Source organism: Chironomus tepperi, unplaced genomic scaffold (assembly GCF_022539635.2).
Source record: "Chironomus tepperi strain 1889 unplaced genomic scaffold, CSIRO-AGI_Ctep_v1 contig_170, whole genome shotgun sequence".
In the NCBI taxonomy this organism is placed as follows: Eukaryota; Metazoa; Arthropoda; class Insecta; order Diptera; family Chironomidae; genus Chironomus; species Chironomus tepperi.
Genome location: NW_027226292.1, coordinates 341,826 through 367,451, shown reverse-complemented (window position 1 = coordinate 367,451; position 25,626 = coordinate 341,826). Strand labels below are relative to the sequence as shown.

The window sequence follows — 25,626 nt, the reverse complement described above, 5'->3', positions numbered from 1 at the left end:
GTAAAAAAAATGACGTATTGAAACTATTGAACAAATTAAACGTAAGGGATTTAATTTTAGTCGGATTTGAAACTTCATTTCGAGCACATCAAAATTGTTCAAGCGCTGAAAAAAGTTAATTAAATTCACTGCAAGATGACTATGCAAGGACTGTCAATGGCTAGTATAAAAAAGAATCCAGCAGTAAGTAAAATGAAATAAGAAGAAAACATTAATTCCGATAGTTTTTCGTCATTACGTCATTTTTTTTAAAGAAAAAAAAAAATTGTGTCGTCCATGTCTAAAAATCAAGGCAATTCTAGCAATTTTTTTTTCTATTTAATTTTCTAAGCTCTTGCCTCTATACGTTTGTATTGTGGCTGGTATGGCTGGTGCTGGTTATTATCTTCTTCGTTTGGCAACTCGTTCTCCTGAAGTCACATGGAGTCATAAGAATAACCCAGGTAAAAAATTAATCTTTGTCTTATTATTAGCAACACGTTAATTTTTTATTTGCCAATTTCAGAACCATGGGAACATTATCGCAACAAGCAGTACAAAGTAAGTTTCGTCATATCTATATTACATTGAAAATTTTCATTGCACATTTTCAAGGAAGAAAGAAAATCAATAAAGTGCAACCTTCAAGTAATGCACAAGCTCACTAGCTTTTTTCCGCAACGCAAATGTTATTTTATGCGAGATAAAATAAACACTGCAAAGAATTTTCGCTTTCATGATCACCTAACGATGAAAAATTCAATCATGAAGGTCATTTTAATAATCAAATTTTTCTTTTCTTTGTCTTTATTTATAGTTCTACAGTCCAATTCGTGACTACTCAAAAACCGAATCACCTGCACCAAAATATAATGAATAAGCAGTATCAGCAATTCCAACTAGTATGAAGAATGAAGTTTTTCGCTATAAAATTTCTCGTAAAAGCAAAAGTAGATTATCGTTTCAATCGGGCGAATAGTTCAAATGGGTTAAATTTTAGTAGATAGAGAAAATCTCGTTTACCAAAATTCGATTCGGATTACTTTTAAGAATTCTCTTATGTAAATAAAAATCGGCGAAAATTATGTATATTTCTTTCAAAATAAAAATATTGCGGAATTCTAGAACAACCAACAGATTTTGTTCGCATTTTAATATCACGTTTTAAACGTTCCTATCTTATCTTAAATTTATCGTCATTTGTCTATACAGTCTGATCCAGATTTGCTCAAACCTCTACTGTGCAGTTTTCATTGGGGAAAATATTGATGAAAATAATAGTTCCTACAAGAAGACTAGGTCAAAAGATTTTTGGGCATGCTCAGTCAACATTCTACAAAATGGAATTGTTATGCACAACTGATCAGTCAATGAACGTTATCTTCATTGTTGATATTTTTCTTTCAACCAAAATGACGAGATTTAATATTTACTTCATATTTTCACAGTCGCAAAAAGAAGGCAGAAATTTCGGAAAGTTGCGCCAGGTTAGTTACTTACGACAATAATGATCGTAAACTTATTTTCTGTGTGCGTATTTGGATGTTTGGACAGTAATATATTTTCTATAGGTAGGTAATTGAACTGTCTGATTTTATTTTTAGGAATTGATTTTTAGAGGAAATAACTTATAGAGCATATCATCAAATAGTCAGTTATGAGGACACATTCAATTTGATAAATTTTATTGCTGTATTTATTCCACTTTTACGCTTGACAAATGGATATAAAAAAATACGTTACTTGTATATTTATTGCTGGTGCTTATTGTGAAATGTGGTTAAAAATGATTTGCAAGAAAGTTATTCAAAACATTAATTAACGACATTTTCTGCTTTATAATAGACATCCATGACGATCTTTAAACTAGTATTATTTTGGTAAATAATTAATATGCAACCAGCTGGAATTAAAAATTTAATTTTCGTAACATAAAAGAAGTAAATGTATGATTCTCATAGCAACCATTCAAAGCTTGAAATAATATTTATCTTCTTACTAATTATTGAAATATGAGAATTGCTTTGGAATACAAATTTGCCAACATGTATCTAGTTGATTTTGATTTATCAAATAGTCATATGTGATAGTACTTTTAGTTATTTAAAAAAATTAAATACGTTACGAATAAGAAAAGCAAATTCTCTTATCTTTGCGGACTCATTTTGTCAGTTCCTGCTCTTGTCAATCGGAAAACATTTTTTTTTTTTTGGGTTCAGTCAACAGGTTTCTTACTCTTATTATTAATAGAGAATTTCACTACATTTTGAAAACATGATCATTTGTGCCTTTTCAGATTGCTTGTTTTAAGAACTTTTAAGAAAATTTACAACATTATGCTTATACGTTTATTTTAATATTTATTGAATCCGCTTAAAATAGTTAATAAAAATAAAATGAGTCGGTTTTTTCGATAATTTTTATTAAATCCCTTATCAAATATTAAATTTTGTTCGCAATACATAGCAAGAAATAGTTGAATTAAATTTCATAGCATGATTTCCCTAAGTAAAAAATGATATTATTTTGAAGATTGTGAAAACATTGGAAAACATGGAATGCAACATTAAATGAAATCAACAGCATAAAACATAAAAAAACTCAACATGAATTTTAAAAAGAGAAACATCGGAACCATGTGACTGTTCCATATGTTTTTTGTCTGGCTAATGCTTTGTTAGTGTTTTTATTTTCTCACTACTCTCAGTGTGAAGCATTGGGAAACAATAGGAAACACTTACATTTTTGAGAGTTTTTAACTCTCCTTCAGATCGGGACGAGACATCGTGTAGTAAAGCCCGTTATTAAAATTTGTGAATACAATTTAAGACTGTAAAAAATTAACATAATATTGATTTACATTGATTTTTTATAGAAAAATTTGCTAATTTACCTCTTAAAAAATACCTGTTAATATTGTAAAAGGCTAAAAATAAAATTTAAATAGTGAAAAGTTGCAAGTAAAAGAATTTGCGATAAGCAAAAAAAAATGCAAAAATGAAAAAATTAAAATGTGAATATAAATCTAGTGAAAAATGATCAGAGTCATAAATTTACAAAGTGAATTATAGAATATAATAGTTTCAGCTAGTTTTGATAATTTTATCATCAAGGATTAAGAGGAATTATTTAAATTTTCTTCTGCAACTTTTTTTTTTGCACAATGGAGGTGATCAATTTTATTGAAGGTCTGTAGGTCTTTTGGGCAAAACTTTTAAAATAAAATCTCCTAATTTACTTTCTTTACAAAAAGTCCACTATTTTTACTCAAATAATTTGCAAAAATAAAGAAAATTTTATGTAAAATTATCAAAATTTATTAATTTAGCGAAAATTTACCAATACAGCAAAATAAAAATCCACCCTTAGCTCACTAACACTTTCTCAATTATGTTTCAACCCACCCTCGATTTTCATTCATACAATTTTCGGATATCAACATGCTCGTGGATATTTCTCTTTATATTTATATGAATTTGGTGCATTTGCAACATTAAAAAAACATAATATGAACATAAATTTATGGTGTGTATTGTATACACATTGAAATTATATAAATAAGATATAAGTGTGTATGTGTGGATGAAGCAGCTGCCAAAATAGAACACATTGTTCCTTAAATAATAAAGAGATAACATGTGGATGGCCTTTAAAATTTATTTAAAAAAAATCGCGCATAGAATTTTTTCACAGAAAAATTTCTTGGAATTTATCGAAGGTTAAAAACAATCTGGAGACCACATGTGCAAATTCTCTTCTTCTTGTTTTGTTTATTTATGTTATTCGGGAACTTTCAAATTTTTTTATGACGGTACACATTTTCTAGATAATTTAAATAATTTCTTGAGGTATGATAAAATAATTATACTTTTTCATGGAATTGACTGTGAGTAATGAATCCTATGACGTCAGAAATGAATGAAAGATAATAAGAGGCACGAATGAGTCATAGGTGTTTTCTACCAAGAGTATAACAGTTATTGTGTCTATTCAAACGAAAACAAGTTTAATTTCAACGAAATTTTTATTTGTAACTATACTCTGTCATGCTCCTTTTTGTGCTCTTTTTTATCATTGACTTATTAAATAAATAAAATCACGTTTCATGCTATTGAGACAAGAACTCGTGCACTTAATGCAGCATATAATTTCAATGTGATAATATTTCTTTTATTTGAATGAAATTATTCAGTCTTTATTTGGTCTTTATATCAATCAACAGTTCCTATCCAAAAAATTTATCACTTTTTCATGTGCTGAGATTTTTAGCGGAACTTTAATTAATTTCGCTGGAAAAATATTACCGACTTCATGGATTTCAATTCCGGGATTGATCCTATAATTACGGATAGTTACATATAATTCAATTCTGAGAGTCGGTAGGCTGAATCGATATTGATTTAAAAATACCAGACGATAAACACCATAGAAAAAACATTGAACTTTCAGAAGATTTTTTATAGCCTTATTGAATTTTGAAATGGCAAAATCCTTTTTAATTTCATGCTCACTTAAAAATTCTTAATAGCTCTTGATGCTGCTATCTGAATTGAAATTTTTTTTTCTGTTATTCGCATTTTTTATATTTTCAATACACTTCTTTGGACTTTGCAATCTACCATAAGAACATTGATGTCTTTTATGATCATTTTCATTACTTTTTGCTTATAATGTCACTCCATTTCAGGTCGTGTTGGATCTTCAACTCCAGACAAAGGTGTGCCAGATATGACATGTATTCCAGACATTGATGAAACTGGAATCAATCGGAATTTAAAAGTTCGATATGAACGTGATGAAATTTATGTAAGTTTCCTTTAGTGTCATAAGATTTTTTTAGTTATATCAGCGATCAAATAAACAAATCGTAATTGAAACAGATGCGACTCTTTAATTATAAAAATAAGAATTAAAAAAAAAAACTCAATATTCACACTTTACCCTAAAGACTTTTAAAGCAGTCATATTAATAGGTCAATGCACTTAAGTGTGTGTGAGATACAAATTTGAAATGGGGTTGCTGTCTGTAAAAAAGTAAACTTAAATATATTTAAGACACACACAAGCATGTAGATACACTAAAGTAAACTACAATTCTCATGTTCATCTGCAATACTCAATTTATTTGTTGTCTTTACATAATTTTTGACAAAAGACAAGGATTTTTCGCATATCATAATAATGCGGAATAAAAGAGTGCTATCATTGATTTTTTTAAGCATAAAATCTAATTTAATTTTAAAAACTACTTTAAATAGTTGTTAGAATGGTGATGATTATTATTCTTCGTATCAACCATAAATAATTCTTTCATCTCGTGAAATATGCCTGATTCACAGTAAATGAATGATCCAATGAATGAAATTCTTTATTAATTATTTCAAAGTAGTAAAGTGTAGTAAAGATTGAGTTTGAGAAAAAAGAATAGATATAGGTAATTTTTCATTATTATAATTATTTTGTTGTTCTGTAATCCTCAAACATTTGTATTGAATTATAAAAATCGTCAAAGAAATTTTTACGACAGTCTAGAGAACACGCAGCACGTTTCCTGTCGTTACTTCTTTTTCATTCCATACACTTCCACTAGCCATGAGAGCTTGTGTGATGAATTTTAAATTTCACATTAAGGTCATTTAGCTAATTTTATTATTTACTATGTATACACGTTGACGAAAACTGATTAACTATCAATTAAAAATTGTTTTCATTCATATGGCAAATCAAAGAAAGTAAATTCAGTCTACGAAAGAATAATTTTTTGCGCTTTACAATAAGGAAAACATCATGATGATTCATCATTTTTCAAAGAAACAGGAGCTAAATTTCTACATTTCAATCTTGTTGACATTTAATAATTAAACTGATTTTAATCAGGTGTTTGCTGCATAATGAAAAATTTCTTTATATAATATCCCAGAAATACCTATCACTAAATAACATTGAAAATTTTGTGGTGATTAATATAATTTTAAGAATTGATGATTGTTGACCATCTCATGTTATAGTTCTTTTGTTTTATTCTTATAAGCATGACTATAGATTTAATTAATGATGATTCATCTAGTAGAATCAAAATACTGAAATAAAGGTATGATTTTTAAGGAAAAATTAATTTTTGAATGAATTTTCAAAATCTTGCGGAGTTAAAAATTAAAATGAATCATCAATAAAAGTTGCTAGTAAGCATCTAAGAAGTATCTTAGATCTAAATTCCATATAGAATATATACCTACTTATCGTAATAAAAGTTCGTAAAAAAAATGACAGGATGAAACAATTTTTCAATTAAGTTTTCGCAAAGCATTTTGAATTTACTAATGCATTTTAAAAAGTAAAGCATTTGTAAATCAAATAAAATTATTCACACAGAATAATCACTTCTTTTGATAAATTTAAAGTGCTATAAATATCATTGAAAAAATATACGTTGTAAATCTCTATATAGCAAAGAACAGAATAAACATAATCGAGATTACAGTTCACACATAAAAAAGACAAAACGAGGAATAAATTCGGTTTATGTCATTTTGCTGCTTATTCACTTTAAAAAGCTGAATGCAGCTAGCTATTATTTTGTTTGCCGATGAGACAGAACTAGTTATTTTTATATGCAGTATTAGTATATTACTATGCCTTATATATTTCCTATTTAAAATGTAAAACTAAAGTGAATTTCTTTCTTTGTGATTTATGGAATGTCATCTGTGGCTTCGATCCTCTTTTCTTTTTCACTCTCTATCTATGCTTAAGATATTAAGCTAATAATATTTCATAAAAGAATTTATTTAATTTTTTTCAAGAACGGAGTTTCAAACATTTGAAGAAACTTTTGAACTAACATTCAAATTAAATTGTTTTCTGATTTAAGCGTCTAAAATTAGATACTTAAATGAATTATCATATTATATCATCAAAACATCCACAAAAACTCGACTTATTAGCTTATACTTAAAATTCTTTCGATACAACAGTTAAATAATTCTCTGTGTGACAAACTGTAACCTGTTTTGTCCAATGCTATATTTTCTTTCAAATGAATTTGTTTACCTGATAAAAATTTGCAAAGTTAAATTTGCGAATAATTAAATAAATGAGTTGAGCAGGTATGAACATAAATAGGGTGAATAAATATAACATACTATTAGTATAGAGTACGAAAAAATAAAATTTAATATGTTTTGACTGTGTTTGGGGAAAAAAGTATTGGGAAAATCGAAATACCTACTTACATATAAATAATAACATTACTTTAAAAAGTGATTGAAGCTTCAAGAATAATAAAATAGAATCATTTTCGCGAAACATTAAAGAGTTAAAGTGATAATTAAAGTTGTAAATATTCATAATTTAATTAAAATCTTTTCTAAGAATCTAATTTTCAATTAACATATTTTATATCTTTTAAATTCGTTTAAAATATAATTTTAATTTTTTATTTCAGACTTACACAGGATCTATTCTTATAGCAGTAAATCCATACAAAGAAATCGATTGTTTTGGACTGGTAAGTTCAGTTTAATGAAATCTGATTCTTTATAAAATAATGTTTTGCTGGGTTATATAAACTAAATGAACTGCTAAAGTAGTACGATTTTTGAGGATATTTTTAGTTGATTTTTGATAACTTAAAGTTTTTTTCGCTGGTTAAAATAGTTAAAGCATTTCATAAAATGTTTTTAATAAGTTTCGATAAATATTAAGTTAAAAATACATTTTCTCTTCAACATAAAGAGTCTATTGACTCATTTGACCTAATTTAGTAAATATTGCATCACTAAAGCGAGGTTTGACTGTTTAAATTTTTTATTTCTTTTCACTTCTGACAAATTATTATAAGAAACTAATGCGTAGCAATTTCATCATTCACTTTAAACATGACCAGATGCTACTTGCTATTGGAAAGAAGTTAATACTTGTTAATACCATTTTATTAGATCAAACATTTAGCTAATTGGTAGACTGGAAACTTATCAAATTTCAACGTCACGCGATTTTGTTAACAAATTAAATAAATTTTTATCACAATATATTTTTTAAGGGAGACAGATGACATTTTCCCTTTTACAACGTAAAAGTATTATAAATTTTAATCATATAATGCTTTATTTAATTGAATAAACTTTAAATATGTAACTCTTCGTAAAAAAAACTTTATTTAGAATTTTTGACGCCTTCAATGATTACTAACTTCTAAGGTGTGCTTTATTGTCAAATTACTGTATAGTATTAAATAATAGTTAAGCAATTTTTAAAATTTAAAATAATGAAAACTTTTAGTGTTAAAAGCAAACATAACTTTCTGTTTTCGAAGTTCATTAATAAAATCTTGCCTTAAAAATTTTTAAAAATAGAAGTGTGGAATTTATGTTATGCTGCAGTGTAATAATATTCATTTGACGTTGATGAGAAGTTCGTTGAACTACATTTTTAAGAAATGTAAAATAAAATAAAGATTAATGTGTAAATAAAAAATATTAAAGCAAAAGATAAGCAAAACGAATTGTATAGGCATCCATTATGATCAAAAGCATAGTTCTATTTGTTTTTTTTATGATGATGATGCTCAAAATATATACTTTTTTTAAACCATTTGATCAACTATTATGAATTTAATATAAATACATCAAAAGAGAAATGATTTTAAATTTCCATTAAATTTTATGAGGACTCCGTAACAAAAGTCAAATCTCTTTCTTGATGTGATAAATAGCCGTATAATTTTGATTTGTTTTTAACAACCGCGTATTTACTTAAGCGTGAAAACAATAGTAGAACTTTTGTTATATCACAAAGAATTTGAGTTACACTTTCTCACCATTTAATTTTATCTGATTCTTTATAGTATAAAGTTTATACACACTGGAAAATATCAATGTGAAAAATGAATTTGTCTTAGTCAAGTATCATAAAATTAAGAGAGTTAATTTATCCTTTTTTTCTCTTTGAAATGAACGTCTGAAAAATTAACTTTTATTCTGAAATTTATTGCTTTTCAATCAAACATAAATAATTTCCCACTAATTCCGTTATCCAATTTTCCAAATAAAAATTTTTTTCATTTTCCATTTCATTTTCAATTAAAAATGTTTTTTTCGTCTTCTTTCACTCTTACTGTCTGAAAAATCATATACATAGTATATTGAACAAATTTAAAATTTATCTCCTAAGATATCGAAAAAATAAAAACATTTATTGCCCAAAATAATTTATTGATCTTAAATGCTACAAATAGAATTTCTGTTCATGTTTTTGCTAAGGAAAGGGATCAATAAAGTATAATGCATTGAAAAAATGCACTAATCGAACAAATAAATAGGATTAAATATAACTAAAGTAAGAAGAAAAAAACTCATTTAAATATGGTCATGTATATTCATAAAAAACAAGCGAGTTATTTTAGAATAGAAAATGTCGAAAATACAATAATTTTCATTTAAATTTATTTAGGATCACGTATACAAATATCATGGTCAAAAAATTGGAATGTTGGAGCCTCACGTTTTTGCGCTTGCTGAGGCAGCATATAGAAATATTATAGATAACGATGAGAACCAGGTGAGCAGATAAAATTGACACGCTAATGTCTGTGCGACACTATTAATTAATCACACCAAATCTTCTGTTTTTGGTTTGGCAAGAATAGAGAAAAAAAATTCATAATGTTTATTTTTCACACAGTCATGCGTAATTTCTGGAGAAAGTGGTGGAGGGAAGACAGAAACGACAAAATTTGTTTTGCAATATTTATGCTCTGTAACATGTAACGTATCAACATGGGTGCAACAACAAATTTTAGAAGCTAATACTATATTAGAAGCATTTGGTAAATATTCTTTTGGAATGTATATCGGAAAATAATTCAATTTAATAATGCATTGTAATTTTTACAGGAAATGCAAAAACAGTCCGAAACGATAACAGCTCTCGATTTGGGAAATTTATGCAAGTCTGTTTTGATTCGAAGCACACTATTAAGGGCTGCATTATCCAAGACTATCTTCTCGAACAATCACGAATAACGTTTCAAAGTCCCGGAGAAAGAAATTATCATGTTCTTTATCAATTGGTAGCTGAGGGTCAAAATAACAAGGAAGTTGGTCAGTCATTGCATTTACGAGAGCCATCGTTCTATAAATACTTAAATGCTTCTGGAAGTGTTCAAATTGAAATTGCAACAGAATCAAGAAGATTTGAAGGTCTTCGATTAGCATTCCAAGTTTTACAAATTCCACAACATATAATAGATGGTATTTTTCGTGTATTGAGTGCTATTTTATGGCTTGGAAATTTAGAATTTGAAGACGTAGATGGCGAAAAATGCGAATTAGCTGTTGATGATAAAGAAATTATTGCCAAAGTTTCAGAACTACTTGGTCTAGAATCTGATGAAGTTAGTCAAGTAGCTCTTAAAAGACAAATTAATGTTCGTGGAAATATTACGGAAATCCCACTTAAAGTTCAAGAAGCTCGTGAAAATCGACATGCAATGGCAAAAGCACTATACTCTCGTACATTTGCATGGTTGATTAATCATATAAACACATGTATAAATCCAGGACAAGATGCTACACGATTTCTAGGTGTTTTAGATATCTTTGGTTTTGAAAACTTTGCTGTAAATTCCTTTGAACAACTTTGTATTAACTATACAAATGAAAAACTTCATAAATTCTTTAATCATTATGTCTTTGCACTAGAACAGGAAATTGTAAGTAAATTTCTAGGTCATTATATACAAATCGTATTTTATCGCTAATTTTTTTTTATTTCATAGTACAAGCAAGAGGAAATTGTATTCTCTCATATTCAATTTACTGATAACACACAATGCCTCGAGTTGATAGAAAAGCCTCCGAGATGTCTTCTCAAATTATTAACTGAACAGTGCCATATGCCCAAAGGATCAGATGCTGCTTACGTAAACAATCTTAATAGTGAATTTGAAGTTCATCCATATTATGAAAAAAGCTCTGATAGACGCCACTTAGAAACTGAATTTAGTATTAAGCATTATGCAGGTTTTGTTACTTATCAAGTAAAGGGATTTGTAGATAAAAATCGAGATGTGCAACAAGATGTTCTTTTTGATTTTATGAGTCGTAGTAAAAATACATTTGTACAAGAACTTTCTTCGTATCAAGATCTTCTTACATTACAAAGCCAATCGCAATCACAACAACAACTTCAAAATATACCAAACGGAAATGCGACTGTGCAACGAGGAACATCTAAAGGAAAGCAGACTGTCAGTGACATTTTTCGATATCAACTTCAATCTCTTGTTGATGTACTTCAAAGTACAAATCCATGGTATGTTCGCTGTATTAAACCAAATTCTGATAAACTTCCAAATGATTATAACGACCAAATGGTACTAGATCAACTTAGATATTTAGGAATGCTAGATATTATTAGAATAAGACGCGAAGGCTACCAAATACATCTTCCATTCGACGATTTTGTTTATCGATATCAGTGTTTAACCAAACGGGTCAGAAATTTGCCTATAAAAGATCAAGTACTTGCTGTTATTAATAACTTGCATGTACCGGAAACAGAATGGCAAATGGGTAAAACAAAAGTATTTATAAGAGCAAAGGTATGTAAATTATTTATTAAATTCATTTAAAGAAACAATTTTAAAATATTTATTTTAATTAAGGTTCATGAACCACTAGAGGATGCTAGAAAACAAGTAATAAATGCCAAAGCAACTGTTATTCAGAAACATTGGAAAAGATATCACGAAAGATGTAAATATAGTAATATTAAAGTTGCTGTAATGAAAATTCAGCACGCATATAGAGGCTGGAAACAACGAATCGTTTTCTTACAAAAAAGAAGAGCAGCTATTGTCATACAAAGTCATTTACGTGGCGTCTTTGCTCGTGAAGTTGCAGCCGCATTAAGAGAAATGCGTCGAGTTGAAGAAGAGATGAGAAAACGTGAACGACTTGAAGCTGAGAGAAAGCAGCGAGAGGCTGAACAAGCAGAAGCTGATCGTTTAGCACTTGAAGAATCTGAGCGGTTAGTAATATATTATATTTACATAATTTATTTTTTTGAAAAACACATCTTTCTACACTACCTATAAAACACCTAAATTAAATCATTCAATAGTGTGCATCCAACTTTGCATTAAGCTTATCAGATTTTTTTATTCCTTATTTTGGTTAATTTATGTTGACTGGATTATAAAAATTAATTTTTGCCATTTTGAATTTGATATTTTGTTTACGTATTTTAGCTATCAGTCAATCATACTTTAAGTATAGTATTTTAAGTGCATTTATTTTAATTTTATTACCTACCTCATTAGATTTAAATTTTTTTCAAGATGCGGAAAATCAGAAATTTAAAAACAATCAAAGCATCTTGCTTGTTTTTCTTTAACATGCTTAAGAAATCATCTCATGAACTTTAATATAATTTTTAAACAATTGCAGAATGTAATTGTAGAATAGCATTTATCCTATATAGTCATAACAAAAAACTCTAAAATAAATAAACAGACATGACATAAACAATTTTATTAGATATAAGAAAATATTTGCTCAAAAATTGGATTTCCTATTACATTTCGTTTTTCCATTTATTGATGTTTAAAAATAAATGATTTATATGTTCAAAACATCATTTCATTTATTATAACATTTAATGGACTAATGAAATCCTTCATATCCGGTTTATGATTTTCAAAATTTTTTCTTTTTCTTCTTCCACAATTTTCCGTTTTGACTCCTTTTCGGAATATAATAAAATATATTCAACAACCAAAAAATATCCAAAATATATCCATAATAAAAAATGAATTAAAATTGTGCACGTAAAGAATCGCAAAATTGAATCACCGTGGAAAAGTTAAATCAAGTAAATCTAGACGGTAAGTGAAACAGTTTAACGTAAATATTGATGTATAATTACTTAAAGCTGATAGATTAAAAGGTAGTATATAGGTGTGCTAGTTTAATTTATTCACTGAACACAATTTATTTGCTTAATTGACACAACAAGCTAATATCTTAATAAAATAAATAAATATTAACATTTTACTCAATAGCCGAATTATTGTTCAAAAACCATATTTATGCTTGAATTATTCAATGTGATTTATGAAAAGATCCTTAATTCATGTAAAGTTTAATAAACTTAATAAGGTTTCAATAGCTTAATTAATAAGATAATTCAAAATTAATTCAATGCATTTGATTTAAAACTTTAATGTGATATGAATAGAATCTGGCCATTTCATAACAAATCTGATAACATAATGCATTAAATAAATCAAATCATATTTTGAATAGTAATTTATAATTTTTATAACTTTTTACAGTGTTGCAAAACAAGAAATAATGGCACTTTCACAAATGGCAGAACAGATAAACTCAAAATTTTCTGCTCAACAACAACAAAATCAAAGAAAGTCAGAAATATTTCCTAATGGAATAAAGTCATCAAATGAGTCAGTCGATTTGGATAACTTATTTGCATTTCTTAGTGAAGTTACTCCAAATGGCCCAAATTCCAATGCAATCATAAATGAGATTGGAGAGAAGATGAATCATTTAGTTGAGGATTTAGATGTTGAATTAGAAAGTGTGATTCAACAAGAAATTGAAGGTTTGACAAATGAGAAAAATCTAGCAAAAAGTCAAAACTCGCTAGACAGTTCTGAAAAGTCACAAAATGTTTTGGACCAGCATCAAGTTCAAAATCAGACGCAAAGTTCGCCTCAACCTGTTCAAAATCACCAGCAACCACAAAATAATAATAGACAATTCAACAATCCTCAACAATTGACAGCTAATCAACAATTAAACCATGCTCAACATCAAACTAATCATTCAATCTCACAGCAACTGCCTCAAATACAAACAAATGCTATTATTCAGCAACAAAACAAAATGGGGTATGTAAATTAATATTTTTCTTCATTTGAAATTCTTTAAAGTTTTTTTTATAAAAAAAATTCTTTTTTTTAGCATTCCGTCTTTACCAGAACCAACAACTAGACCTCCGCCACCTCCATCTATATTTAATGAAAGTTTACAGGTGGCACCTCCGCAACCACAACCACAAGCTGCTAATAAATTGCTATTCGAAGAGCCAATTTATGAGGCAGTCATACATCATCGCGAACCGCAAAATCATCATAACATAATACCATTACCACCATTACAACCAATTGTTACACAGGGTATTCAAACACTGCCAACTGTTAAAGAAGTTCCTGAGCCACTTCCAACTCCTCCAATTAATGAACATATAAAATTGAGGCCAAAAAGTCCAGCAGTTCAAAATGTTCGTTCTGCTAGTCCAATGAACCGTTTATCTGGAGGTCCCTTAAGTCCATCATCTCCAAAACATTCGAGGCCAAGTTCAAGAACTTCGTCTACAGGTGGACATCCGTTTGAGCGAGAACAACGTCGAAAACATCGTGTTGAAAAGAAATTACAGGAAATGCAAAGCGACAACATTGATCGTGAGAAGGAACAGCATCAAAGAGAAGATGTATATCATGACATTCTCGAATTTGCCGAAAACTACTTCAATACTCATGAACGTTCTCCTGAGGGTACTATAATGGCAACACTAACAAGAAAAGGCAGAAAATCTGTTGATATGGTGCCAAAATATGAAATGATTACTTATTATCGGGGAACGTCTATACCATCCTCTCATATTCATATGTATGATCCAGAAAATGTTACACTTTCATGCAACATTTTTAAGGAACTATGCAAATACATACGCGGTGAATTAAGCACTGAAAGAGAATTACAAGTTATTCAGTACATAATAGGACAGGGTATTGAACGTGAAGAATTGAGAGATGAAATTTTTATACAAGCTATGCGTCAATCCACCAACAATCCATCAATAGAATGGACTGATAGAATCTGGCTTCTATTATGCTTAACTATTGTTGCTTTTCAACCCAGCAAATTATTATTCAAATATTTTGTGAGTTTTTTGAAGAGAAATCTCGAGCAACTTGATGGAAAATTAAGACAATATGTGCAATGGTGCCTCGATAATTGTAAAAATACAAAAGTTAGTTGCCGACAATTTCCACCATCATCGGTTGAAATTGCCGCAATGAAACGATTGGGTACGATAGTTTGTCGTTTCTTTTTCCTGGATGGAAGGACAAAAGCAATTGATGTTCATCCAACAGACACGGCAGCCGATGCTGTTGCCAAATTAGCCGAAAAATTAGGACTATACAATACAGAAGGCTGGGCAATTTACCAATCACGTCCAGATGGAGAAGAGCATGTAAAATCTCATGATTTTTTGTACGATATTATTGCAGCATGGGAAATTAAACAGACAAAGTTGCAGGCAACAAATTCAACTTTGCGTAAAAATGCAGCAACTCTCGGTTCAGGAGAAAACAGATTTGTTTTCAAAAAGAGAATGTTTAAATCGACAAGAGAATTATCACAAGATCCAATTGAAATTAGTCTTCTTTATGCTCAAGCTGTATACTCAATCGTTAAATGTGATGAATTCCCGGTTAGCGAAAAAGTTGCTATACAGCTTGCTGGATTACAAGCCCAAGTTGCTCTAGGTGATCCATCAAATCAACCAAAACTTGAATATTATTCAGAGGTTTCAAGTTATTTACCAGATAGAATCTCTAAAACTAGAGAAGAGCAGTTATGGATTCCAATTTTGGCACAAGCACATCGTCAATATGGTGCTGGACGTACAGATTTAACAGCCAAAGTTTTATATTTGTCATGTGTTATGCAATATCCTCTCTATGGGACAACAATGTTTACTGTTTCGTATAGAGGTTATTGGAGTTACGGAAATAGTCTTATTTTTGGAGTTAATATTGATGGAGTTGCTCTTATAAAACCAGATGATAAGTTTATCTTGTATGAATTCCGTTATTCTGAAATTGAATCTATTATGCTAGATCCATCCGATTCATTCATTACAATTAATCTTAATCGTTCAACTACGGCTCCAGAGCAACAAAGATGCTATGTATTTGAAACTAAACAGAAACATGAAATAGGATCATTGATTGTCTCATACTTTCCACCACTATCTAATTGGATTACTGAGAATGAAAATCCAATAAGAAAAGCAAAGGGTATTACTAATGAAGATCGAGTTAGATTACATCATAATATTGTTGTTTGTCGTCGGCAACTTGTTGATACCGAATTGCTACGTAAACCTCATGATTTATCAGGTGGATTTTTAAGAAACACTTTAAGGAGATTGTCAAAGCATCGACTTGAAAAATTGAGAGCTGAAGGTGGAAATTCTGTAAGTGATCATGGTGAAACATATAAGGGCTTCCCTCATGCCTATTGGGCATTTTGTCGTCAAGCGCTTCCACAATCTTTAACAAAATTACCTGATCAAGAGGAACAAGCTATGCTGAATGTCTTCCAATCAATTTTAACATATGCTGGGCTCGGACAGAATGGAGAGGTTGTTCAACGTGCCGAAGATGAACATATAACTTTAATTCAATCGATTATGGAACGATGTATGCGAAAAGAATCACTTTTAAATGAGTTATATTTACAACTTGTTAAACAAACAACTGACCATCCAGATCCAAATTCAAGAGTGAACCTTCGTCATTGGGCACTTTTGTCTCTTGCTTGTAGTGTTATTCTTCCACCACAAAAAATTGTTAGAAAATATTTAATAGGACACTTAAAGCGATGTTCATCGGATTATATAAGTGAAGAAGGAAAATATGCTAGATTTGCTGAAAAGTGTTTTATGAAGACTCAAGGAACAAGGAGACGTCAATGGCCCCCATCGCGCGAAGAAATTGTATGCACAATTAATAGACGCCCTATTTATGCTCGCTTTCACTTTATGGATGGACAATATCATTCTGTAGAATTTCACCCTAGTTCAACAGCACGCGAAGTAATGGAAATAGTAAAGAAAAAAATTGGATTACAGGAAAATGCACAAGGATATGCAATCTATGAAGTTCTTGGTGCTAGTGAGCGAAGCCTTCTTCCTGATGAAAAAGTCGCAGATGTAATGTCAAAATGGGAAAAATATAGAAATGCTGCAGCACAAGCTGTACAACAAAGCCAAACACAAAATAATGCCAATAATCAAACGTGTAGAAGACAACATCATTTGTTCCTATTTAAAAAGCATCTGTTTTGTGATCAATACTTGAATTTAGAAGACCCTGTTGAAAAAGAATTGTTATATCATCAAGTGTTACATGGACTGCGAGCTGAAAGATATCCAATATCGGAAATGGAAGCTGTATGTATTTGACTTTAGTGTTTAAAATAAAATTTAATATTTTTGTTTGCTTGTTTGTAGATTATGTTGACTGCTTTGCAAGGTCAAGTTGAACTTGGAGATTGCACTGACGCTGTAAATGACTATCGATTAATTGCAAGTCACTGCTTACCTCCTCGATTTGTTCCTAACATTCCACATGAAGGAGTAGCAATGCATCATCAAAGTTTACGAGGAATGACACAGCCTGAAGCCAAAAAAGCTTTCTTAAATCTTATTCGTAGTTGGCCATTACATAAGGCAACAATTTTTGATGTTATGCAATCTTTCACTTCTAATTGGCCGCGAATTTTATGGTTAGCGGTTGATCAGAAGGGCTTGCATTTGCTCGAACATCGATCGCGTAATACACTCTGTACTTATGATTATCATTCAATTCTATCATTTTCGCCAAATATGAATTGTTTGATGATCATAACTGGATCAGAGAAAAAGCAGTCAAAAGTTATTTTAACAACATCACAGGTAATATTGACAATTGTTTGGTTAAACTTAAAAGTTTATTCATCGTTTTTTAATAATTCTTTTAGGCATTCCAAATTGCAAATCTTATTAAGGAATATATGGAAGTGATAAAAGCACAAATGCAAAAAGAAGATACCCCTCCTCCTGTTGCGCCACATGCACCAGCTCATGGGATTCAACAACCTAACAATTTGATTGGAGTACATAATTTGAGTAATAACGATGCTGATATTAAACGAGGTCCTCGTCCAGTTTCAAATGTAAGTTTGAGACATTCAGGACTAGCAGCACCAAGTTAATACAAATGTTAATAAAAGTTTAACAAATCTAGTCAGACTCTGAGCACCATTTTAAATTATTAGAAAACAAAAACTATTATTATCGTTTACATTACATAATACAGTAAGATAGATAATCATCTTTACGTTACTTAGGTGAGAAAAAATTATTCTTGCGTATTTTTTATTTATTTTTTTTTTTTTTTGGATTACTAATAATACTATTCGGCTTATCATAATGGATATTAATTAGCTAAAACAGATAATTGCTTATTCCAAATTCGACTGACACAAATAAGAGTTTTTGTTAAACACAATGTATAAGGAAGACTATCAACATTATCTAAAAACATGAATGTCTATTTTGTTTAATTTTATTTCCAATCAAAAATTATAAAAAAAATATCCGGAGAAAATTATCGAGTGTGCTTACGAACGTATTTTCTATTTGAAAAATTGTGTGAAAAACTTCAAATTTTGTGTCAACCGAAATAAGTTCCATATATCCAATTATAAAAATAACTACTTCTTTATTCTTCACATTCATATGATTAATTCATCATAATAATGATAATGATTTTTGAAGACAAAGAAAATAATCCTGTTATACAGAACATTATTACTGACTTGACATAATAAATTAAAGAGCATACGTTGTTAAATAGATCGAATAAAATGTCTAGAAAAATTTTGCAAACTGTAAAAAATCAGACAAAATTTTTCTTACACATTTTTAAATAATAAATTTAAAAAGAAATCTCAATAGATAGTTAAATAATCTCATTATCCTAATCTTTATTGTAGGTACTTTGATGAAAATTAAAGTTAATAAATTATCTATTGTATTCAAATTTAGTTGCAATTTAATTTGCAAATTTCTTTATTTTTTGTGAAACTTTTTTCTTAATAAATTTCTGCGAAATTCTACAAAATCAAATGAGAAAAAAAATTCGATTACCCATATTGAAAGTAAAATTCGTGATTTTTTATTTGTCATACTTCTATTCTGTATTTAAGTGACTTAATTTTTTTTTTATAAAATATGTATTTAATTTTCAAACAAAACTTTTACAAATTTTTTTCTAAAAGAAATAAAAGTTAGTATCCAAAAATACAAGAAAAATTATTTGTAGTTATTAATGATATATTTTTATCAAAAGTTAATACAGATTTTTGTGGAGCAGACAATTTTACTTCATGCAAAATTTAATTCGACTTCGAGCTTGGAGATAGTCTATATAACAAAGTCAATCTAAAATAAAACATATTTATTTCAGGAAATTTTAAAATGAACATTTCATATTTATTGCTCAAAATGTTTATGATTTCCAGCTCTAAAGCTTTGATCTATTATCATACTTAATGTAGTCATACTTTATTTAGTTTCTTCGAAATGTGCTAAAAATCATGCTCAACGCTATAATTCCTATAATCTTAAGTTCAATATGAATTTAACATAGTAATTTATAAAAAATATATACTTTGTAATATTTGTAACAAAATCAGTTTATTTATTTCAGTTGACGAATACAGAATGAATATTTCTGTTCCAAAAATTTATAAAACAACGAATTTCGAGACAAAAAATAATGTAAAATATTTTAAAAAAATTAAACTTTTGTATCGGGAAGAGAATGAGAATATATTTTCAACAGATCTTGACGAATATTTTCATGACGCGATTAAGCCCATCGCTACTTTTGTACAATTTCTTTTTTTAATGCCAGTTTGTGGTATAAGTGGTAACAGTGATAAATTAGTATTCAAATGGATTTCATTTCGAGTTTTAGCTACTTTATTGTACATATCATATGGATCATTTTTGACTTATACATACTTCAAAGAAATTTACAATTCGGGAATTAATGCATTGAATTTTGGTTAGGCAATCAAATTAATTTTATAAAGCACTACTTTATTTTTCATAACTTTCAGTTGGACTTGTATTTTTTTCATACACAGTTACATGCACAATAATATTTCTTAATGTTGCGCAAAAATGGCCAAAATTAATGAAGAAATGGACATTAGTTGACAAGCATTTCATTCGAAACCCTTATCAGCCATTCAAATTAAAATTGTCTGTTAAAATTCAACTAACGGCAGTGATTATCATTGTATTAGCCTTCATTGAGCATACTTTGTATATAGTAAACTCAGCTTACAATCAGTACAAATATGTCAAGTCTGAAAATATAACAATTGACGATCCAGTTGGCTATTTTCTCAAGAATCAATTCGGATTTCTCTTTAAAAATGTTTCTTTTTCTACACCTTTTGGAATTTTCAATGAATTAATGAACATGACATTCACTTTTGGTTGGAATTATATGGAACTATTTGTTATGTTAATTAGCATAGGTTTATCAACAAGATTTCAACAAATCAATCAAAGAATTCAAAAATTTTCTGGAAAGGTAATTTTAATTTCAATTTAGGTCCCATTCATGTTGTTACAGGAAATATTCTTTTGCTTGTTTAAACTGTTAAAAAATTATTGATCTCTCTCGCTTTTTGCATTAAAACTAAACGTAATAAGTGAATAACAAAACGCAAATAAATTCTAAAATTGTATAACGTTCTAAAATAAATGTATATCATCTATTACAGATAGTTTCCGAAGAACTTTGGACAAAGGTTCATAAAGACTACGTACTTCTATGTGAATTAGTTGAAAAGGTTGATCATGATCTTCGGTTTATAATCTTATTATCAAATTTAAACAACCTTTATTTCATTTGTTATCAATTGCTGAACATTTTTGAGTAATCTTCTTCATACTACATCTTTTTAGGGAAATTAAAAATATAAAATTATCTTTTCAGTTCATTACCATATAAAATAAATTCAATATATTTTTGGTATTCATTAATATACCTGTTTTCTCGAACAATAACTGCTCAGTTTTTAGCAGCAAATATTCACGATTCTTCAAGGTATCCTATTAAAAATACTTTATAAAAAAAACTTTTAAAAAAACCTCGTTTTTCGCGTAGACTAAAAAGTAAAAAATAACTTTTATTTTGTGCTGTAGAGAAATTGGTTTGAAAGTTGAGACGACACATGAATTACAAACATGCACCTTGATCTTATCGTATAGTTCTACAACTTAAAACGAGGGCGCAAAGCTTTGATGAAGTTCTGTTAACAAGCGCCCTCGTTTTAAGTTGTAGAACTATACGATAAGATCAAGGTGCATGTTTGTAATTCATGTGTCGTCTCAACTTTCAAACCAATTTCTCTACAGCACAAAATAAAAGTTATTTTTTACTTTTTAGTCTACGCGAAAAACGAGGTTTTTTTAAAAAGTTTTTTTTATAAAGTATTTTATTTTCAACTTTTTAGTCAAAAGATTACTTAATTTATCAAGTTTGAAGAACTAAGCTAGACCGATAGGCCAAGCTTCGCTTGGCATAAGTTTGAAGAACTAAGCTAGACCGATTTCGCTTGGCATAAGTTTGAAGAACTAAGCTAGACCGATAGGCCAAGCTTCATAAGTTTGAAGAACTAAGCTAGACCGATAGGCCAAGCTTCGCTTGGCATAAGTTTGAAGAACTAAGCTAAATAGGCCAAGCTTCGCTTGGCATAAGTTTGAAGAACTAAGCTATACCGATAGGCCAAGCTTCGCTTGGCATAAGTTTGAAGAACTAAGCTATACCGATAGGCCAAGCTTCGCTTGGCATAAGTTTGAAGAACTAAGCTAGACCGATAGGCCAAGCTTCGCTTGGCATAAGTTTGAAGAACTAAGCTAGACCGATAGGCCAAGCTTCGCTTGGCATAAGTTTGAAGAACTAAGCTATACCGATAGGCCAAGCTTCGCTTGGCATAAGTTTGAAGAACTAAGCTACCGATAGGCCAAGCTTCGCTTGGCATAAGTTTGAAGAACTAAGCTATACCGATAGGCCAAGCTTCGCTTGGCATAAGTTTGAAGAACTAAGCTAGACCGATAGGCCAAGCTTCGCTTGGCATAAGTTTGAAGAACTAAGCTATACCGATAGGCCAAGCTTCATAAGTTTGAAGAACTAAGCTAGACCGATAGGCCAAGCTTCGCTTGGCATAAGTTTGAAGAACTAAGCTAGACCGATAGGCCAAGCTTCGCTTGGCATAAGTTTGAATAAGCTAGACCGATAGGCCAAGCTTCGCTTGGCATAAGTTTGAAGAACTAAGCTACACCGATAGGCCAAGCTTCGCTTGGCATAAGTTTGAAGAACTAAGCTAGACCGATAGACCAAGCTTCGCTTGGCATAAGTTTGAAGAACTAAGCTAGACCGATAGGCCAAGCTTCGCTTGGCATAAGTTTGAAGAACTAAGCTAGACCGATAGGCCAAGCTTCGCTTGGCATAAGTTTGAAGAACTAAGCTAGACCGATAGGCCAAGCTTTTGGCTTTTGAGGACATAACCGATAGGCCAAGCTTTGCTTGGCAATAACAAAGCTAGACCGATAGACCAAGCTTCGCTTGGCATAAGTTTGAGGGACTAAGCTAGACCGATAGACCAAGCTTCGCTTGGCATAAGTTTGAAGAACTAAGCTAGACCGATAGACCAAGCTTCGCTTGGCATAAGTTTGAAGAACTAAGCTAGACCGATAGGCCAAGCTTCGCTTGGCATAAGTTTGAAGAACTAAGCTACACCGATAGGCCAAGCTTCGCTTGGCATAAGTTTGAAGAACTAAGCTAGACCGATAGACCAAGCTTCGCTTGGCATAAGTTTGAAGAACTAAGCTAGACCGATAGGCCAAGCTTCGCTTGGCATAAGTTTGAAGAACTAAGCTAGACCGATAGGCCAAGCTTCGCTTGGCATAAGTTTGAAGAACTAAGCTAGACCGATAGGCCAAGCTTCGCTTGGCATAAGTTTGAGGACTAAGCTAGACCGATAGACCAAGCTTCGCTTGGCATAAGTTTGAAGAACTAAGCTAGACCGATAGGCCAAGCTTCGCTTGGCATAAGTTTGAAGAACTAAGCTAGACCGATAGGCCAAGCTTCGCTTGGCATAAGTTTGAGGAACTAAGCTAGACCGATAGACCAAGCTTCGCTTGGCATAAGTTTGAAGAACTAAGCTAGACCGATAGGCCAAGCTTCGCTTGGCATAAGTTTGAAGAACTAAGCTAGACCGATAGACCAAGCTTCGCTTGGCATAAGTTTGAAGAACTAAGCTAGACCGATAGGCCAAGCTTCGCTTGGCATAAGTTTGAAGAACTAAGCTAGACCGATAGGCCAAGCTTCGCTTGGCATAAGTTTGAAGAACTAAGCTAGACCGATAGGCCAAGCTTCGCTTGGCATAAGTTTGAGGACTAAGCTAGACCGATAGGCCAAGCTTCGCTTGGCATAAGTTTGAAGAACTAAGCTAGACCGATAGACCAAGCTTCGCTTGGCATAAGTTTGAAGAACTAAGCTACACCGATAGGCCAAGCTTCGCTTGGCATAAGTTTGAAGAACTAAGCTAGACCGATAGACCAAGCTTCGCTTGGCATAAGTTTGAAGAACTAAGCTAGACCGATAGGCCAAGCTTCGCTTGGCATAAGTTTGAAGAACTAAGCTAGACCGATAGGCCAAGCTTCGCTTGGCATAAGTTTGAAGAACTAAGCTAGACCGATAGGCCAAGCTTCGCTTGGCATAAGTTTGAAGGACTAAGCTAGACCGATAGGCCAAGCTTCGCTTGGCAAAAGTTTGAAGAACTAAGCTGCACCGATGAAAAATATTAAACTCTAAGAAACAATTGCAAAATAGCTTAGAAAAGTGTGAAAATGGAAAATTCTAATTTAAAACATTATAAGTTATCAAAAAAGTATGAAAAAGAATTGAAAAAGTACGTCAAAAAAAGTTGGAAAATTTGAGACTTGAACCCTTGACCGGCTTGGAATTTTATAAAAAATATATTTTTAAGGGCTACGTAAAAGTTACGTACGTAAAGCGCGTAAAGCGCATAAAGCGCGTAAAGCGCGTACGTATAATTAATTTTAATTAATTAATTATAGCATAACTAAGCTATATTGTGATTAACTAATGATTGAATATTGCATTGTCATCGAGAATACACATGCATGTAAAATTTCAGCTCGATTGGAGTAGTAGAAGTGGTCGAAAAATCGATCGCAAGATTTGACCTCGACAGACAAACAAACAAACAGACAAGAAAGCAAGTTAAGAAAAACGAGGTAATAATAAAATCAATTCCGCCTGAAGGATGGTGTATAGAGATGCAAAGAATTTTGGATGAGGCTCGATCACAAACTATTGCACTTTCAGGAATGAAATTTTTCTATTTGACTAGGAAATCTATTTTAGCAGTAAGTTGATAAATTATTTTCTAAATTGGTATTTGCATTAAAAATGTTCGATGAATTTTAGATGCTCGCAACTATCGTCACTTACGAGTTAGTTTTATTACAACTAAAAAGCTCCAATAACAAGTGAATTTTTCTTTGAATTTATCATAATTGTTAATTATACATGTCAATATTTTAAAAATTTTAAGTGTTAGTTTTAAATAATATGATTATGAGGTTGGATATGTAAAAAAATATTGAAGGTGTAAAATTAATTAATTAGCATGTCTAGAAATCAAAATATTCTTATAAAAAGCTAGAAGACAAGATAGTAAAATTCAGTAAAATCTAGAAATTAAAGCACACAGGACAGTTTAAAATTTTCCGATATGAAGTTTTGTGCATTATTTTTAATGTTTATAACTGTGTCTATTGTAAATAGTTTACCTGACAAATTAATTGCTGATATAACTGATGAATTGAAAAATGCTCCCAGCAATATCGAGGATAATATTAAAGAAACTGGAAGCAAAGTAGTTGATAAAGTCAAAAATTTCGGTTCTTCTACATTAAAAGACGTGAATAAGGCTGTAGATAATTTAAAAGATTTACACTTTTAAATTGTAGTGAGAAATTCTTTATTACGAAGATAAAGACACTCAAGTATTTTATACTCTATCAATATCTGATGACGGACTCTATACGGATGATGACGAAAAACGATTCTCGCTGTAAGAAATTCTGCTCGCTGTAATGAATTATTAAAATAGCGTTAATATAATTTATATTTTTAGATGTTGAATACAATCATCACTTGGAAGTTGGTTTTATGGTAAATCACTAACACAAGGAAAACACTTCAATAATGTGCATTAAACAATTAAATTTTATTCTTCATATTTATATTTTCAATTTGTGTTTTATAGTTCTGTATGAATTGTCTATTTTTGTCAAAAGATTTAACTAAATTGCCAAACATATTTTCGATTTCATAAAAATTCGCATACATTTTTCCTAAATCTTCCGAAACATCTTTAATTTTCAGAATATCTGAACTTTCTGCTTCATAATCTCTGGTTGTCTCCAGATAAAGTAAGAGAATCAATCCAAAAAATGTCGCTGACAGAAATATTTTCCAAACAAATTTCATTTTATAAATATTAAATGATGTCTACTCGAAATTATCCGCTAAAATAATTAAAAGTTTGGAATGAAAAACTTAAAGAATAAAAATGAAATCAAACAGGTTTTTTTCGGTGTTGCCATAATATTTGCAGTTGAACTTTCTTGCAGTTTCAATATTATTATGTTTATAGTAATTTCTACAGAGTA

General features: G+C 30.2%; 3 protein-coding genes and 1 long non-coding RNA gene across 5 annotated transcripts; all 4 read left to right on the top strand.

Annotated features, from left to right (window-relative positions):
- The first annotated feature begins 24 nt into the window (after positions 1–24).
- ND-MLRQ (NADH dehydrogenase (ubiquinone) MLRQ subunit) lies at positions 25–1,111 on the top strand. Its single transcript, XM_070638000.1, has 4 exons — positions 25–183; positions 332–443; positions 506–540; positions 797–1,111. Exons 1-4 carry the CDS (start codon positions 136–138, stop codon positions 857–859), a joined length of 258 nt encoding a protein of 85 aa, XP_070494101.1. The 5' UTR covers positions 25–135; the 3' UTR covers positions 860–1,111.
- Positions 1,112–2,732: 1,621 nt separating this feature from the next.
- Myo81F (Myosin 81F) lies at positions 2,733–18,823 on the top strand. 2 transcript variants are annotated; one of them, XM_070637941.1, is made up of 13 exons: positions 2,733–3,167; positions 4,667–4,785; positions 7,424–7,486; positions 9,430–9,537; positions 9,661–9,805; positions 9,873–10,690; positions 10,757–11,581; positions 11,645–12,009; positions 12,815–12,865; positions 13,316–13,891; positions 13,965–17,247; positions 17,308–17,751; positions 17,817–18,823. In XM_070637941.1, the coding sequence occupies exons 1-13, from the start codon at positions 3,143–3,145 to the stop codon at positions 18,048–18,050; spliced, it is 7,056 nt and encodes a 2,351-aa protein (XP_070494042.1). In that variant the 5' UTR covers positions 2,733–3,142; the 3' UTR covers positions 18,051–18,823. The 2 variants fall into 2 exon arrangements, with proteins under 2 accessions (XP_070494042.1, XP_070494043.1); XM_070637942.1 differs by lacking the exon at positions 12,815–12,865 and having other exon boundaries at positions 17,817–18,822.
- A 1,503-nt stretch (positions 18,824–20,326) lies between these two features.
- LOC139088675 (gustatory receptor for sugar taste 64a-like) lies at positions 20,327–24,481 on the top strand. Its single transcript, XM_070637931.1, has 4 exons — positions 20,327–20,446; positions 20,640–20,725; positions 24,078–24,315; positions 24,377–24,481. Exons 1-4 carry the CDS (start codon positions 20,327–20,329, stop codon positions 24,440–24,442), a joined length of 510 nt encoding a protein of 169 aa, XP_070494032.1. The 3' UTR covers positions 24,443–24,481.
- Positions 24,482–24,621: 140 nt separating this feature from the next.
- On the top strand, positions 24,622–25,541 carry LOC139088698 (uncharacterized). The gene is made up of 2 exons (XR_011544248.1): positions 24,622–25,025; positions 25,089–25,541. It is a non-coding gene; the product is annotated as an uncharacterized lncRNA (long non-coding RNA).
- The last annotated feature ends 85 nt before the right edge of the window (positions 25,542–25,626 follow it).